At 44.0% G+C, this 18,405-nt stretch overlaps 1 protein-coding gene across 2 annotated transcripts in view; it reads right to left on the reverse strand.

Annotated features, from left to right (window-relative positions):
* The window catches only part of roraa (RAR-related orphan receptor A, paralog a), a 209,677-nt gene that overhangs the window by 62,607 nt on the left and 128,665 nt on the right, over positions 1-18,405 (reverse strand). For both annotated transcript variants that reach the window (XM_061721829.1, XM_061721828.1), the window contains exon 2: positions 2,153-2,182. In XM_061721829.1, coding sequence (XP_061577813.1) covers positions 2,153-2,182 — 30 coding nt within the window. The remainder of the gene's footprint in view (positions 1-2,152; positions 2,183-18,405) is intronic.

Raw genomic sequence — 18,405 nt, forward strand, 5'->3', positions numbered from 1 at the left:
TTGGGGTGAAAAAAAGAGCAGTGCTGGAGAGGGGGCTGCCCCATCTGGGGAAGTGGAAAGGGAAACTTAGATTAAGAGAAGAGCGTGCGTCTCAGAGTGCTCCGACAATAAATCTATGTAAAGACTGAAGGAGGAATGGACATCACAGCCACTGGCGCGACGACACAAGTATCTGTTTTCATCTAGAATACTTCATCTTCTGATGGCTCAATGATTAGTGAATTTGGGTAGATTGAGGAGAGGAACGGAGAGAGGGGGGGGGGGTCTGCCAGTGAACAGCTGCCCCTGTAATTTATATTGATGAGGGGACTGGCATGGCGGGGAGCTTCCAGCAGTTTGATCACTCAGGCAGAGTGGGGAGTTAGTCAGACACAGCCCTTCCCTGTGGTCTGGGTTGAACTGGGAAGACCTCCTAAACATATACCCGTACACACACACACACACACACACACACACACACACACACACACACACACACACACACACACACACACACACACACACACACATGCAAGAAAGACGGCCAAGCTCACATTCTGAGCGGCAGTGCGGACTGGCGTAGCAGGGGAGCCAGTGTTTTCACTCCAAGAACAGGAATAGAGCTACAGGCTGGCTATAACCATGTAGGGCAGAGACATCTCCCTCATTATTACTCCACTAGCCATATAATCACCAGGCTTCAGTGAAAAAGCTCTTCCCTTCACAATCTCAACGACTATTAACGAACCCTTGAACCTCTCCTCGTTCACACAGCTCTGACAAGGCTCTGCAGCCACTTCCTGTCCGTGAGGCACAGCAATCAACTACTTGTTAAAGGGATTTACTTTGATTTCCTCACATGGACAAGATTTGAATATTTCTAACTGAAATGAGACGGTGCAGTCCGGTTTCTGCCCAGGGCTTTGAACCCTAGTCTCCTAAATCATGCTCTTTGATTTGAGGCCTCTTTTCAGCGTAGAGGTGCTCAGAGTCGCACTAATTAAGATAGCGGGATGGCAGATTGTGGGTCAAAGCACTTTCGTCTACCTTAAAGATATCTTGAGACAAACACACATTCACACTTACTACACACATAAGAAAGGAAAAAAAGAGAGAAAATACCACAGTCCCCCCCAGACAAGCAAAATAGCTTAACACACAATCATTTTGCTATTTTGACAGTGCCGTTTGAGGAAGGTAGAGCTGTAGCATAGAAGATCATATCCTTTGCCCTGCTGTCTGATGTAAGAGAGAGCCAGACTGTTTTACAGGGAGAGATTCAGCCTTTAACAATCTGAAAGACTCCGACCGCTCTTACAGAAAAGCCCTCTAGCCTTCCCTCTCCACAAGTTTCATCAGAGTGATCAGAGCCAAAGAATAGCCTTCAGGGCTAGTTTCTTTCTTTCACACTGAGGGGTAAGAACACACGCACGTACGGCTGCACACGCACATGCAGACACACTGCACAAAAGCGTGCATTTCACACACTTTTTCAATCGCACTTCGCACATGTCAAAACACAGAACAAATCTCCTGGAGATCATTGACTTTTGCAGGTTTGGCTGCTCATCAATTCTTAACGTACAGAGTGAAACTGAAAAGCTGAGCCCTACAGTATTACTGTAACGTGCAAAAACATTTACATTTCAGGCATGCGTCACATATCGTCTCTGCGCCTTTCAATTACAACGATATGATCTTGTATTGGAGAATACAAGCCCTGGTAGTTAGTGCAGCCTCAGAGGTTACAAACCACCACGCAACACCACATCCGTGTTGTTCAGCTGCAAGGCCTTGCAGGAAAACAAAGAAGCACTTCACCACACAGCCTACTTCAAATGTGCATGATTATCTAGCAGTCACAAGACTGAACGAGATTTTAATTTTATCTCCAGGGTTATTCACGCAATCGTGTTCTCCCCAATATGGTGATGGAGACAAACAGTGAGAGTGGATGGAGCAGATCTAATGTAGGGTGCTGAGCTGATACAGTTCTAGTCACGCGCAAGCATTTGAGCAGACTAACATGCAGAAAGTACAATGACATTATCATATTTGTAAATAAGGCATGAGAAAGCTTTTTTCTAGGAATGGGATTTGTCTGAAGATGAAATGAGATAGTTTAACTGCCTTATAATCAAATTAGGATACAAAAAGACAAGTTTACACTTACAAGTATGTGTCTTCTTTGTTACTGAGATACCTGCAAAGACAGAAAAAATAAGGAAATAAATAAATATACACATTGAAAAATACAGAAACCATTGAAAATTGCATGCGGCTCTGCCAAAAGTGGCGGTGGTTCCAACCGACTGGAAGTGAGCAAGGTCACTTAGGTGGCGAGCCCCGGGTCTTTGCTGCATGTGTGTCGGCTGGTGTATAACTCAACATCTGTGTCAAGGTGCCTGAAACTCTGTTCTCTGCAGGAACATTTCATCGAAAACACACAGCACTTGGAATGCTAATGTATTGAGTGGCCACCCTGATTAGGTCTGAGCACATGACTAAACCCCCGAGAGGAATGGAGGCACTTTGACCTCACGGTTGGTTGGTGGATCCTGTCAGCGAGAGTACAAAAAAAACAAAAAACAACTAAAAGCGCAAGACAAAATGAAATTAATATACAGGAAAGCAATGAATCCAAATGCAAATATTAATCAGTTTTACAAATAATAAAAAAAATTGTATACCGTATTTTCTGGACTATAAGCCGCACATGTATATAAGCCGCATCCGCTCTATTAAAAAAAAAAAAAAAACAATAAAAAAAAAGATATACAAGCCGCACCCGTATATAAGCCGCATCCACTTTATTTAAAAAAAAAGATATGCAAGCCGCAGATATTTATGTTGTTAGATTAGACATTTACTACATGTACAGAACCATTTTGAAGTGTAAATGATGTACATGTTTGTACCTAAATAGATCCTTTCCTAACAGTGTCTTTTAACACGGCAGCAACTTTGCTGATTAAAACTGGACAGAACCAAGAGAAAATAACCGTTATTTATTTATCTATTTATCTGTTTGAAATCTGCTTCTACCTACTTCTATCTGCTAAAGAAGTAGCGTATTCTTCTTTGCATTTATTTTGTCTTAGTTTTTATTCTAATTCCGGTTAGAGCGCCCGAGCGGTGGAAGAAAAATCCACAGAATAGCCGCACCTTTGTATAAGCCGCATGGTTCAAAAACTATGAAAAAAGTAGCGGCTTATAGTCCAGAAAATACGGTATACAAATATTGTTTTAACCACATTCCGATTAACAGATTGAATATATGAAAAATCTAAAAATCCAAAACTGCCACACCCACTTATATTGTTTCAAGTCAGGTTCTCCTCAGGGAGACTGAATCCGGTCAACTGGTCTGCTGGTACAAAAATAATCAGATATTTGGCCTCAACCATGCAGACTTATGTCCAATCAAGTTTAGAGTAGATCAAACTGAGAAACTCTAAATGACGAAGCCAAGGCTTCAGTATGACATGAATGCTTCACACGGGTCTCAGTGGAGTGGAAGTAAAAATCAGAGGCAATGGAAAGGCGGGGCGGCCAGTCTGACCAGTGTGAGGCAGCTGCACTGCCGTCGCTTGTAATGCCCGTCATCAGCCCTTCAGGTGTCAACCCATCGAATCCGCCACTTCTGATTTCGCTGCGGCTCTGGCCGCTTCTCCCGTGTGTAGCGTCGGTCTGATGCCCCGGGAGCCTGGCACAGCAAAAATGCACAGCTCGCCGAGGTCCCCCGCGGCCTGCTGGATGCTCATGCTCTGCAGGACGAGAGCACACTAATAGATCCCACTCGTCATGCGGAAGCAATGGCTAATTTTTCTACAGCTTGCGTTTGGAAACTCAGGGGACGGCGAGTTGACATGATTCAATAACTCTGTGAAAAAGGCGGCTGGCCAGAGATAACGATGTTTCAGACACGTTTGAGGAGAAACAAGTCAAAGAGCAACGAGGGGGAAAACAAATAAGCCCTTCAGTCTCCTATAGACATACACAGAGAAACCCATAAATGGTATCAACTTCACTGAGCAGAAAGAGGGAAAACAGTCACCTCGGGGCTGGCAGTATGTCATGTAGCTCCAGCATTGTTCCAGCGCTCAGAGCAAAAAGCTTCTGTTCGATCCAACTGTGACATTACGCAAGGAGAATATAAACTGTAATCCAGTCTTAATTCAACACTTCAATCAAACAACATGTAAGCCAGCAGGAGCTGATGGCCCATTAAAGACCGGCTGTGTCGAGGTGCAGCAACACAAGGCAACGCTAAGAGACTGCATTAGGCAGTTAACCCGCTCTCTGTTTTGATCGCCGAAGCTACTTTTTTTCAGGTCGTAGCCGGTGCGCTCAGTGGAAACTCTATTAGACGGATTTAGCAAACAGGCAGCCTTTTTTCCTGGATTTTTGTCAGACTTCATGCAGACATAGGCAACAGACATCCTCAGCCAACAATGTTCAATGAAGGTCTGATCATTTCTGCATGAGATGTTTAATAAAGAGGAACCTTGTCTGTCTGAGATTTGAAAAATACTAATCTAAAAAGAGAAAAAATAATCATCCCCTGAAAGTGTTAGCAAATGTCTGACTGAAGAAGTCTGTGGGAGAAGTTGGAGACACTGTAAACAACCCTTTGCTTTGTGTTTATCACAGAGCAAATGAGAGAGCATTGGTGTGAGGGTGTATAGTCTCTTGCACAAGGGTTAGCCACGCAGACCACACTTCTATCACTTTCTGCTAACCTGCCAAAGTCAATAAGTAACGGCACACAAGCAAGTGTGACGCTTCTTTTCCTCACTATTTTTCTGCATAAAACAGGACTTTTTGCACAAATTTGCACATTTTTCCAGCAATCTCATTCCAGTTGTCTTTATGTCTTACAGTACCACCTGTTGTGTTCGTGGTGAAGAGATGCAATCCTGACCTCAGTGGTGAACATAAATGTTGTCACATATCCGGTTGTTTCTGTGTTTATTTGTGTCCTTAATCAAGCACTGCAGAGCACAGCGAGAAACGAGCAAATAAACAAAAAAAAACACATCTTAATAGCCCCAGTTATGTCCTAAAACCTCCACCGCTTTCATGTAACATGTTTGTAATTGAGTCAATAAAACTCACAAGAGAAACAGCGACACGCCAGACAACTACTCTCCTCATGAGTATATTCTGAGGTGCGGAGAGGAAACCCTTACAGAACTTTTACAGCAGGAAAGTACCACCCGGCCTGTTGCTATGCAGGTTAGAAGAAGCAGGAGGGGTGTTAAGTGGGCCCACTTCATCCTCCAAGTGTCATTCAGAGCCCTGTGATTGGAGGTGGCAAGGAGAAGGGGCCACAAAGCCAATGAATGAGTCAGGCGGTGAGAAGGAAGGAGCCTGCTCTGGGCACAGACATTGGCAACGCCTGCCAGCTCCTGTCTTCTCCACTGGATGGCAGGTTCAGAGGTCAGTCTGGAGGTGAAGCTCTCCTTGGCTGACAAACAGGCTGCCATAAACACGCTTAGAGCTCAAAGATAACACTTCACAAACATCTCCGTACATTATCGGCAATCAAATGTTAAAAGACAAGGCAGAGTGAAATCTGTATGAAGCTGGATTCTAATTTCTGCATCACCGTTTGTCACAAACGGAGGAGGGATCGTTGTCACAGTGTGGCCTTTGATCAGTTATATTTTCCTTTTGCAACTGTAAACAATTGAGCAAATGTTCTCATGAGACATGGAGGAAGAGAGGCACGATGCACACAACTTGAGGTTAGCCTCCGCCGCATCTATCTGCAGGGGGCAGACATCCTGTAAACATGCCACTTAGATTGAAGGAGAGTGAGTCTGAGGTCTGAGCCACAGTGCTGCAACCGGCTGTGAAGCGCGGTGCCGTCGCAGACGACTCAAACTGACAGCGCTGTAATGAAGTCTGAGGCACACGGCAGGCTGTACGTCATAATTTCAGGTTCCTTAAAGCCTGACAGGGAATGATTATCATGGATGGTTATTGTCACCCTGCCTCACTGGTAGACGACGCATGCTCTGGGGTTGTTGCACCGTGACATTCAAAGTTACAGTCTCCTTCATATAATGGAGCTGTCCTCTCAGCGTGCTAATGGGAGCGATCCATTTAACCTGTGCCAGAAACACACAGACGAGGAAGTTCCTAATGCGAGGCCTCTCCCGTGGGGACGTCACTCTCCCCCCCTGGCTGCTCCTTTCCTGCTGCTTGATTCATTGACTGGCGCTCCTCACTTATCCTCATTCACTGTTCAGTCTGGGGAGACAGGGAGGCTTCGCTTCCTGCTGCCTGCTCCACATGCCTCTGCTGCACGCCTGCCGCACACAAGGACACAGCCGGCGCGCGAGACCCAAATAGCAAAGGAAGAGCCAGCGCGGGTCCGGTCAGGGACCAGGCTAGACACCTACTGGAGTTACGGGTCAATAACGTGGGCCTCAGGAATGCTAACAGTACCCACTCGCTGGGCTCGTAGATCAGGAAAAAGAAGAAAAAAAAAAGAATCAGACAATAACGGAAGGCTTGCTTATTGACTTAATGGTGGCAGATGTATGGGGCTGTTAATTATAGGCAACTCCTGAGGTAGCTGGTTAGTAATGGTGGGCAAGCCATGGCCATCTTAAGAATGATGGATGTAACCACATTCAGCAGTCTCTCTTTTGACTGCTGCTGCCTGTCCGCTTGACAAATTGCAGCTACATTCATGGGAAAAATAATTAGAAAATAATTAGAAAAATTAATGTGTTTTCATCGTGGTCATCAAAAAGCTCTTAAAAAACAGCAGCTCAGATTGTTTAGGAAGCACATTTATGGTGTTGTGGCAAATTCAGAAAAGGAAAAAAAAAAAGTACCGCAGCAGGATTTCAAGTTAGCATTAACAGGAACGCAATAGTTAGTTGGTAACAAAACGTATGCAGCGGTTATGAAGATTCAGTATGATCCGAGATGTTCTTCCCATCTCATCAAACATGATGGATGAGCTGATCCATGGACCTCGGCGCTGTTTTTTTGGCAGTCGTCGTGAAGGCCAGGTTTCATACACAAGGTCATTTAAACAATCTTCCCTTTTGCTGTGACACACTTAGCCTTATGAGCTATTACACTGATATAAACTATAAATGTAAAAATGTAATGATTAAAAAAGCACAATGATACTAATCAGCTGCCCCCTAATATTTTAAAACACTTAATCCATGGAGAGGCCAACTCTCTGGGGAAGCTCAAAGAAAAATGACTTCTTTGTCTCCAGGCGCTGTTATTTCTGGTCATTTCTAATTGGTTTTAACTAAAAGCAACCACTCTGAGGCTCCACAGGTTACTTCAATGCATCACTATGGAATTGTCTGCAAATAGAAGATATACATCCAAATTAGTTTTAGAGGACACCACAACTGTCTTTCAGAAGACGAGAGAAGAAAGGTCGGGAAAAAATGAAAGGATACATGCGTTAGTGAGGGAGGCAAGAAGGTGGAGGGTCCCTCTGGAAGAGCGACATTATCAGGGTGACCCTGAGATCACAGAAGCCCCAGCTGTCTTCAGGCTCTGTGTCACATGCACCTCGACCCTTACACATGTCTCCCAGGCTCCAGTACGCTGCACTCCCCAGCGCAGTTCTGCATTGCTGGGCCCGCGAGTCTCCAGGTGAGTCCTCAGTGCTGTTTGGTGGCTCGTGAATTATACATTGCAGCAGAGGAATTGACGTGGCCCAGGAGGGCCGAAAAAACAGCAGGCATGGCTGGGAGGCAGAGTGAAGACTCTGACGGAATTTTAATTGTACCACAGGGAGCACTGCGACAAGTGCTATTGTTACTGGTAAGACACAACTAGACGGGGTTCACTTAGCTGATAGCCTAAAAATGACTCAGTTGCACAATGTCCAAACCTCGAACATGGCACCAACCCAACATTTAATGACTATTCTGAGATAGATGGGTCTTTTTTTCCCCCTCAAACTGGTTTAATAACATGGACGTATTGTTTCAGTCCAGCATGAGTGTTTCCAGATCCTTATAAACCCTAAACACGGCAGCCTTCATTCAGCAGTAACCAGAGGTGGACAGAGAACTCAACCCCAGTACTTGAGTAAGAGTACAAATACTACTGGTCAAAATTTACTCCGTTACAAGTAAAAGTAGCTCAGTCAAAATATTACTCAAGTAAGAGTAGAAAAGTACTTGCTTTTAAAGGTACTTAAGTATCCAAAAGTAAATGCTTTTAAATTTACTTTAAGTAAGAGTAAGAGTAAATTTCTTATTTTCCACATCAGTAAATTACTATATTTTTTCTAAATTAATTTAAGGATCTTTTAACTCTTGTTTCTGAGAATTAACTCTTTAAAACCAGCTGCACTAATGTGCTGCTTTTAGAACCACAATGTTATATAAAACCTGCAGAAACACCAAAAACAAATCAAATGAATGGGATCATAAGAGGACAGCAGATGATGCAGTTTATTAACTTTCTTCTCCTGACGCAGGCGTAGCCATTGTTGCGGCTCTGTCTTGACTTGTTGCGGCTCTGTCTTGACAGACGCAGGCTACTTTGGCGGTATCGTTTTGAGGAGGCTTGACGTATTTCTGCTTTACGTACATCCCAGTGGAGAGCGTGCACTGTGATAGGTCTCCTCCTTTGACAAAAACAGCTTGTGTCCAATAGGATTTTAGGGAAGAAGAAAAAAGAGCAGACCTGAAAGTAACGAGTACTTTTCAGCCTTCCTAGAAATTTACTCAAGTAAAAGTAAAAATATTTGTCTTGGAAATGTATTTAAGTAAGAGTAATAAGTACCAAAGAAATCTAATACTCATGTAAAGTACAAATCCTCTGGATATGTACTTAAGTACAGTACTCAAGTAAATTTACTCCGTTACTGTCCACCACTGGCAGTAACCTCTGTATTCTGTTCCGATGTACAGTTATGTGATTGAGTACAGTGAAAAGCCAGCGAAGGTGATTAAGTAAGGTGAAAAGCCAAAACGATTGGGTTTCTGCCACTCTTATGTTGTTCCTTCGAATCCTGGCTCTAGCTGCATTGCACTTTAATTCTCAGACTGTGAGCCGGTCCCTGCGGGGGTTGATGGATGCTGGAAGGCCATGTACACTGGTCAAACACAGGCCAGAAGCACAAGCATGCCTTTGTGTACTCTAGGCGCTGGTGGTTCCCAGCCCAACAGTAATCTCACGACGATCCAGCCTCAACCGCACATGAAACCCAATAGCTTCACAGCCCTCGCCGTAAATAAAGACGAACCGCATTCAGGAGACCACCTTGGCTCATTTTACTGTTACTGAGCAACACAGAACAGCATGGATAGACCACAAAAGGCTGTGTTTACACGCTTGTATAGAAAGGATTTAAGTCAAAGGGCCATTTATTTCAAATGGTTTAATTACATAACACCATCATCTTTTTTATTTGCAATGCATACAGAGAACTCAGTGCCAAAGAAAAAAAAGTGTTGAGGTTAGAGTGTACTCTGCCTGTGCAGTAGACAACAGTAGCATTCCCCAGAGACAACCGTTTCTCCTCACAATACAGCGTACCCCTGCACGGGTTGAAATCAAAAGAGGAGATACAATTACCTACAACTCCTGGGGCAAACACTCCAGTTATGCAATTTTTGCAATAATGTGTTGTAAGAGCTTTACAGTTGGCCAATGGAGATGTACCCCCCCCCCTCCCGGCTTAACCTATTCAAAGGAACTTAAATATTCATGATATGCAGTGTACTGCAGTTGACTGAAGACCCATCTCAGACCTACAGTTTTCTTCAAATTACGTGATATCTCTCGTTTTGTTTTTCTCTGTATCTGGTTTCGGTGTGTGCTTGCAAAGGATGAATCACCTACATCAGGAAACCACAGTGGTAGACTGTTACAGCCAAAGTTTCATTTGTCTTCTTGAGCGATGAAGCATTGTTCAAGATTTGTTTGCTCAACTCCCCTGCCCGAGTGTTCGACGTGATTTCGAGAACAGCAGTTGTAAAACATGGTATTTGAACAGCTGAGCTAATATGTGTCCCGACAGTTAGCGGCACTGTTTTGTGCAGGTACGCCAACAGCCTGTGCGCTCAGTCCTGTGTTTCTTATCACAGAGGTGGAGAGGACAAGAGCTTTGACGACACACTGGTGTCAGCTAATATCAGTTCTATAAGGGCTGACTCGGAAATATACAGGAAACCTTTCACTCCCATCACTTGCTCAGTCTCAATCGTCATCCAGAAAAGTACAGTACAGTACACTTGTTTAATGAACAATAGTCTGTGGGGACGGATCGCTTTATGAGAGTGTGTTGGAAGTCCGGGTCCCACAACAGTAGACCAGTGGCTCTGCTGATAAGGACTTGGCTGTAATTGCTCAAAAGGGAGGGTACTCCAGCCCCATTAGGTCTGCTCTAAGCACTTGCCAATAAGCCAAACTGCCCCTATGAAGCCTCGCATGTAATGAAAACTTCCTCTGAGATAAATTACATGTCTGTCAATTCACTAATTAATATCATGGACAAGCCGTTTTTGCTTCTCTGCAATAACGAACTGAGTCAGAGAGACTGGAGCTGAAGTATTTGAAGCATGGAAATGCACGAGGAGGAGGAGAAGAAAAGGCAAACGGGCGAGGACACTGCTACTGTGATTCACTGCAGTCATGGTCGGCACTTAGCGCAGCATCTATTTTTCATGTATTTCATAATTAAAACCTGCAAGTTCTGTAAGCCCTACATGCTCCATCTAGATCAAAGGTAGTCCTATTAGCAGGGAGTTCATCAGTGGAGCCGATCCTTCATCTCCAGGCAGAAGTGGCGTGCCCGATGCACAAATACCCTCTAATAACACACGTGTGATAACGGGACAGCCGTCGAGTTGGACTATGATTAATAGAACACAGATCACAGTTTCCTTCACCCTTTTTCAAAGCTAACGCAACAGAGGACCGAGCACGTGAGGATAACCCATGCGTAGTAAATAAAGAGGTTGATGAAAGACTGAATGCATATTTCACACGTTGCCCCTTGCGAGGCAGGTGGAGTGTGCTTCAGTTTGTTGCCTTCGCCCTCCCCGCTGCTTTCTCTATGTAAATGTAATCGGAGGATAACACGGGATAAAGCTCTGCAGAGCAGAGAGAGACGATGCCTCCCTTCTGCGGGGGATGGAGGGATAAAAAATCTACCTCACATAGAGCAACGAGTGAGCTGCGTTGCGTTATTTACTTGTCCCACTGACTCCTGGGTAACTTGATGCCACCTGGAGCATTCGTCTGGATGCTCAGACTGAGTTCATTTCCATCACATTGCACAAAGACAACAGAACAGCCGATGAAGCGACAGGACAGAGGACAGGGAAGTTTATCTGTACATATTATATGTACATGTCACAGGGCCTCTTAAAACAGTCTTGCGAGCCGCCATCATTTGCCATATTTTATGTTCCCGTCAACAAGATTATAACAAAATCTTACCAGCTGGATTTTATGAAAATTGGTAACGAGGTGGAGAAAAAGGCAAAAGATGTTGTTTGTAGAGTTTTTCTTTAGCAGAGCATTTCGCTGCTAAAATTTCCATGCGAATATAGGTGTAGAAATACAGAAAATTCATTCATTCATTCGTTTACATACCTGGTTCTTTTGAACATAAACAAAATGGAATCCTAATAAAACCGCTGCCAACAACTCTTTAAGAGTTTAATCTGTGCTTTAATCGCGCTAAATGTCGCCTTTTGCTTGTGGAGTTGATTTCATTTGAGTTTACATGCAGACACAATAGTTTACATACATAAGCACACACCTCACCTGTTATACTCTTGTTTATGCAGTCGTTTCTTTCTCGCAGTTCTGAGCTAATGTGGACCATGAAAAGACCTGGGACGTTGCAATATTTACATTGATAATATATAATGTTTCACTTTTAAACAATTTCAAATAATGTTGGTTGATTGAAGAAACATACAGCAATAATTTAACCGACTGGCCACAATCATGGACAATACATGTCCTCTCTTTTTGGCTTTCATGCCATATTTCATGCCATGTTTCTCCAGTTTGCTCGCATGTTTTCGTACATCTGAATGAAAGACGCATTTCACATGTTTCTACAGTACGTGGTGCCCAGTGCATCATAGCTTCCTCCTTTATGGTTGTTCTTGTATTTTTGCATTACAGCATTGAAGGAAGATGATGTGGTGAATTCATTTGAAAATGAGCTATGGTCAGAATTGAATTGTTTTAAGTTTATCTCTTTCTAAAAGTGTTCAAACTTTCTGATTGTGCAGCCAAGTTAGCTGCAGAAAACTGTAGAATTTCCTCTCTGCTCACGAGGTCAGATATAGTTCATAGCGCAGAAAAAAAAAGATGGTAAAAGATAGGTAACAGAATGTGCTGTCTGTTTGTTTATTGGTAAGAAAACAATCCCAGATCAGTATTTTGACTATTTATGCAACTCAATAGCTTTGTGGATACCTTATTTTTACCTTTCTGAAGGTAAAAACATTGATTCAGAAAAGTATGGACCGCTTTGCGGCAGTGTGATGTGGCTGATGGGATACGGGAGCATATAGACTGCCCCATTCATAGCAGACATCTCTGACATATTCCCAGACGTTCTTATGAGTCTTGTTGCCGTTGCAAACCCAAGAAGGGTGTGAGGTGGAGGCTGGGACCGCAGCTATACAAAAGCCACGGCCATACATTCTCAGCAACGCGAACGCTTGCAGCCGTGGCCAGCAGTAATAATTAATAGCATACTCTATAAGCATTCCATTAGGTGCAAGCAGCTGTCATAAACATCTTAATTAATTTACAAAGCAAGCAACTAGGGAATTATGGCGACGTAAAAATCTGCTTCCCTCTGCCGCTCCATAGCACTGGAACAGATCGGGCTTTTAAATTTTTAAACATGCCTTTCATGTTCTCTAGAGCACTAAAAAGCCTTTGAACAGTCAGCTTGTTAGGAGATGCACCTAGCAGCCCAATACCTACGGGTCGTCTTGCTATTCTTTTCATACAGTGACAAGAGGTTTTGGGCTTCTCTGTGCTGCTCCATCTTGACTCAAGGATTCTCCCTCTCCCTCGTATTTTCTTTGTTGTGATGGTTTAGCTGCACCAATGTTTTACTGTCACGCTCTTCCTTCTCAGCTCTCGCTTGCCAATTTTTTTTATTTTTTTTTTCCACGGCCAAAATGGACAAAACAATCACAGTGGATCTGCAGATGAGACCAAGACGTTTGAAGCGTTTCTGTCACGTCACGTGAACGTGGTTTGTTGGAGAATGAGAGGACAAGGACAAGATGAAAACCTCACACGGCGTGTTTGTTGTGAGAACATCCTCTCGAGAATACTGGATGGTGCGGCTGGTGGATAGCAGCGGGGAAAAAAAAAAAAGAAAAAAGAAAAAAGAAAAAATGAGGCCTCACTTGCATCGCGCACTGTAATCTGGATGCTTCTGTGTAAAAGCGAGGGTCAGGGTGGTGTGGTAAAAACTCTCCTCCACACCTGCTCTCGCTCAGGGAGGGCAAGATTAGACTGGCCACTCCATTATATGAGAAAGGCTTAAGAGCATTTCCACTTTCAGAGCTGGGATATCAGCAGCTTCTGACACTAAGCGTAGCTGACCCATCATTTTGGGGGGGGTTGAGTGGGGGACATCAACTGTCCTCCCGGCAATACAGTTCAGTCCAGGACAAAATCATTTTCCCTGACCGGTACAGTTACGAATAAATAGACCTCTAATCCAAGAGTAGATATATTTGATAATTTTTTTAAGAAAGAGAGCCAGGACACACCAACTAACGTGATTATTAACTATCTTTAACATTTAACTATGCATAATATCTACACTATGCCACTTACCAAGCAAGACATTGAATTTTAATGTGCCCATTACTCCCTGATGATAGCCCGGCATCACCCCCCCTGCCCCAGCTCCTTTTCTAACCTGTCTCCTGTTCCCCGTCTCTCTCCATTTCAGCCTACGCCATATTTGCTTAACCCAGCCGGTGTGACAGCACTCAATGCTTAAGCACTCCCAGGGCAGATGATCAAAGTCAGCAGTCAATTCAGATTACAATGCATTGATTTGATGCGTCCTAACCCTCCCAGGCCATCCTCTAATGTTGCCAAGGACCTTCGGGGCATTTCGCGGTTGTTTCTTGTCCGGCTTTTCTCTGCTTCCCGCTCTTTCTGCGTGTTTTTGTCAGGAACTGAACGTGCGTTCAGCTGAGATGCTGCTCCGGTCATGTTCATACACCATACGTTACGTCTGGTTTCAAAACAAAGTACCTTTTGATCCAGAAGTTTGATTAAGGAGAACCCCTTCAGAATGTCATTGCACACATCTATTCTTCTGCCCTTCACTGCCCTCCCTTCTCAAGAAATGTTAAGGAGTAAACCACTTCCTTGTCTTCATACACCACAGTGTGTTTTTATTTTTTTGCAGTTCTTTACTAGGTGGGCCTGTATGCTTTAGTCACTACCATTTCTCTGTGAGGAGATGTCTACGGTGGCCGAGACCCGCCATTGCAGAAAATTAAAGAAACGCTGCAAATAAAAAGAAACGCCACTGCAAATAAAATAAACGCTGAAAATAAAAACAAACGCTGCTGCAAATAAAAGAAACGCTGCAAATATAAAGAAACGCCGCTGCAAAAAAAACTATGCAAATAAAAAAGCCACAACGGAAGTGAATTACCGGGGACTATTTTTGCTGATGCACCGGTGTTTTTTACGTGAGAGGAGAAGAAGAAGACGAAGAGGTAAGTGAAAAGGAAGAAATAAGAAGAGCGAGGAATAAGAAGAACAACGAACGACAAAAATAAGTGAAAAGGTTAGTGTTCAACGTGGCTACGTGTAATTTTTAATGTGCAACACCGGTGCATCTGCAAAAATAGTCCCCGGTAATTCACTTCCGTTGTGGCTTTTTTATTTGCGTCATTTTTTTATTTTATTTGCAGCGTTTCTTTTATTTGCAGCAGCGTTTCTTTTTGTTTGCAGCACTTATTTTATTTGGAAAGCGTTTATTTTATTTGCAGCAGCGTTTGTTTCTGTTTGCAGCGTTACTTTTATTTTCAGCAATGGCGGGTCTCGGCCACCGTAGATGTCCGGAGCATGTCCATGTTTTATTCAATTATGGGAGCAGAAAAAGGTGAAAAGGTGTGCACTGTTAAAAAAAGGCAGCATTTTTCACACATGTCGAGTTTGGGTCTCTGCTTTTTGTGTGGCAGACGGTTGACCAAGCACATTCTAGCATTGACCCGGATGTGCCTAGGCCATATGAAGAAAAACAATTTACAGTCTGTGTATAACTAACGAGCCCAGCGCTTTACAGTCACTTTGTTTGTTCCTTTTGCACTCAGTTTATAAAAATGCATAATCATCATTGTAATGGCACAGTGACACACTGACCTACAAGCACAGAGGAGAACTTTGTCTGCCTTGATAAACACACAGACACACACACACACGCACACACACAAACATGCAAAAAGAGACAGAGGAAGACGGAGAGTGTGAACGAGAAGATAAGAGAGATGGAGAACTATTGATTCATGTACGAGAGGCATTTCTTAAACAGTGTTAGTCGCCATCGCTGTGTGCGGAAAGCCGAGTCTTTAATTATTTGTTAGAAGGCAGACAAATTCAGTGCCGCGTGAAGAGGGCCTATCGATTTCTGCCTGGCAGATGGGACAGTCTTACTCATGGCAATTCACGGCCCATGTGGATGATCAGAAAGACAGAGAAGCTGCAACCCCCCCCCACCCCCCCGAAATCTGCAGAGCAACAAACAGAGCAACGTTGAGAACAGCCAGGACTTGAGAGTACATCAGGTCAGACGAGGGTGGACGGACACCTACCCGCATCTGACTGGTGAGTGGCACCTTAAGTCACATTAACGGAGAGCAAGAGGGCAAAAGCTTTGCTGCTAAATTTGATTACAGTAGTGGGTTAATGGTGAAGACGGTGATTGAGATGAAGCATGGACATGGACCTCTCTGGCGCTCAAAATAAACAAGCAGCCAATCCGGATAAATGCTGAATTATTATGAACCGTCGTTGTATAATTATGTAAAACTTTAATCCTAGCACGTAATTATTTTGTTGCTTTTGCATAGTTTGAGTTGTCTGTGCTGTTTTACACCGTAACTATTTTCAAATGATCATATTTAATGAACAAGTGAAATGTGAGAATGGTTATTATCTAACACTATGGGCAAGGACGCTTCATGCAACAATTCTGCTTCATCATAATAAAATATTCCGCTTAACCATCTAGTTAAACAATCAAAATGTAAGAGAAAATACACAGAGGGAACCTTTAAAGTCCATCTGTCTTTCTAGTGTGCCTTCTTCAGAGCAGACAGTACATCCTCTATGAAGTCTAGGTTTTAAAGTGCTGCTTGATTGTTATTTTATGAGAAAGGCAAAACACAGGGCCAGAACCTCATCCGAGCTCCGGAGGAAGAATTCCCCTGCTCAGCCACACAAAACACAGACAGCACATTTAGAGATGTCAGCTTCTAAGTGGAGAACAGTCAGCGAGATGAACCTCCTAACCCCACGTATCCACTATGTCTAGCCAAGCTGCTCTGGAAACCCTGGTTAAAAATGCATTTGGACTGCTGATGGAACGGCTGAACCACGCTACGAGGTACGAGCTCGAGTGGGCTCGCATGTGTCGTTCGCAGGTCTGGCTCGTGAAATGCCACCACAGTATGCCTCATCACCGCTGCTTCCCTGCACTTACATAATTTACACAAGCAAAGGGAGGGGAGGACAGAAAGGAAGAGTGTGGTGAGGGGGGGGGGGGGGGGGGGGTGCGCAGGGCTGGCTGAGCCACGGGGAGCTCACGTCCAATTGCGTTTGGCCATGTGGAGAGACAAATACGGCGGTACGAGGGGAGCTCATGCCACAGCGGGATTTGATGACTACATGCTGAGACATACCTACGACATGCTGATAGACAGTGCGAGACTCCCCCCACCTTTATAAAGCTAGGCAGAGTATACAGGAGACGCAACAGGAACAAGGCTGAAAGTCTGAGCACATTAGAGGTGCACTGATCCAAGACCGTGGCATGGTTATTTATTAATCAGCTGAGCTTAGCTAACTGCCTGCTTAGATGAGCGCCACGAGTGTGCTCTGCACTGCAGTAAGACAGCAAAACAGTCAGAACAATGCCACGCCGAAAACATACACGACGCCTCGACGTTCCGCTGGTTTCCACTTTCGTTCATGTGCAAACAGGGCATCAAAATAACACAGTATTAGAAGAAGTGAAGCAACAATATAAACCTCTTCACTGTAAATCCATTTGTGCTTATTTGGCTGCAAAACTAAACATCACTCCGCCACCCAAAGCAAACACTGTCGGCGTGCACGACCAAACAAAGAATGTTTGCCCATTTGCACATTATTCATCTCTAAGAGGGAAGTCAGTGATGAGTAAAGGCATGGCGATGTTGTCAGTAAATACACTCCAACATGCACAAGATCTCCCCTTTCATGCTGTACTTTTGGAGTTCACTGGCACCACAACAATGTGCGCTGACAATGTTTTTTTTTTTTTTCCTCCTTTTTGCCAATTTCAACACCTCACAGTTGGGGTGTCAGCACATTGAAATGGTGTTGAGAAACATAGCCTTTTAACTGAGAAGAAACATCTCTAGGAGAAAAAAACAACAGAAAATAATACAAAAAAACAGAAGAGCAGAGAAAAACCGAATGGGATGCAATTCTCCAGAGTGTATCCCCCCCCCCCCCCCCCCCCCGCCCCCCCATGTCTCTTCCACTGTTTTTCTGGCAGGACGGGTAACACAAAGGAAAGCATTGGCACACAACACTCTCTACCTGAGCACGGATGGAAACATCCCAGCCTGCAGGTTGGGCTTCAGAGACTAATAGGAGGCTTGCACATCACCACAAGGATGAAAAAAAAAAACGGGTGTTTGGATCTCCATCGGCGTGCACTGTTGATGCAAGCTTTGCAGGCTGAAGTGATTTTTGCTCGGCTCTTTTATTACGCTTGGAACCTTTTTTTTTTTTTACAGAGGTGCTGCAAAGGTGCCATGAGGCTTCTGAAACATTTGGGGATCAGACAAGTGAACAGGAGAGGCAGACAGTGGTCATTACCAGACACTTCCTTTCATCATTTCCGAGACTACCTTGCCCATTCTCTCGTTCTCCCCGGGCTGCTGCAGCACCGAGCTGAGAGAGCTAAAGCCTGTTGGACAGTTCATTTAGGATAATGCAGTGATGAGGGATGGGGGGATGGGGGGGTCTTCTGTGTGTGCACCAAATCATGCGTGGTGAGTGTATCTTTTCAAAATGTCTCCTCTGGGTTTCAAAAAGAAAAGGAGAAAAAGAAAAACATGCAGATGAAGACAAGAATGATTATTTTCATAACCTGCTGAAACATAAAAAGGCAATCTGAAGTGGAGACATATAATT

This window comes from Cololabis saira, chromosome 5 (assembly GCF_033807715.1).
Source record: "Cololabis saira isolate AMF1-May2022 chromosome 5, fColSai1.1, whole genome shotgun sequence".
Classification (NCBI taxonomy): domain Eukaryota; kingdom Metazoa; phylum Chordata; class Actinopteri; order Beloniformes; family Belonidae; genus Cololabis; species Cololabis saira.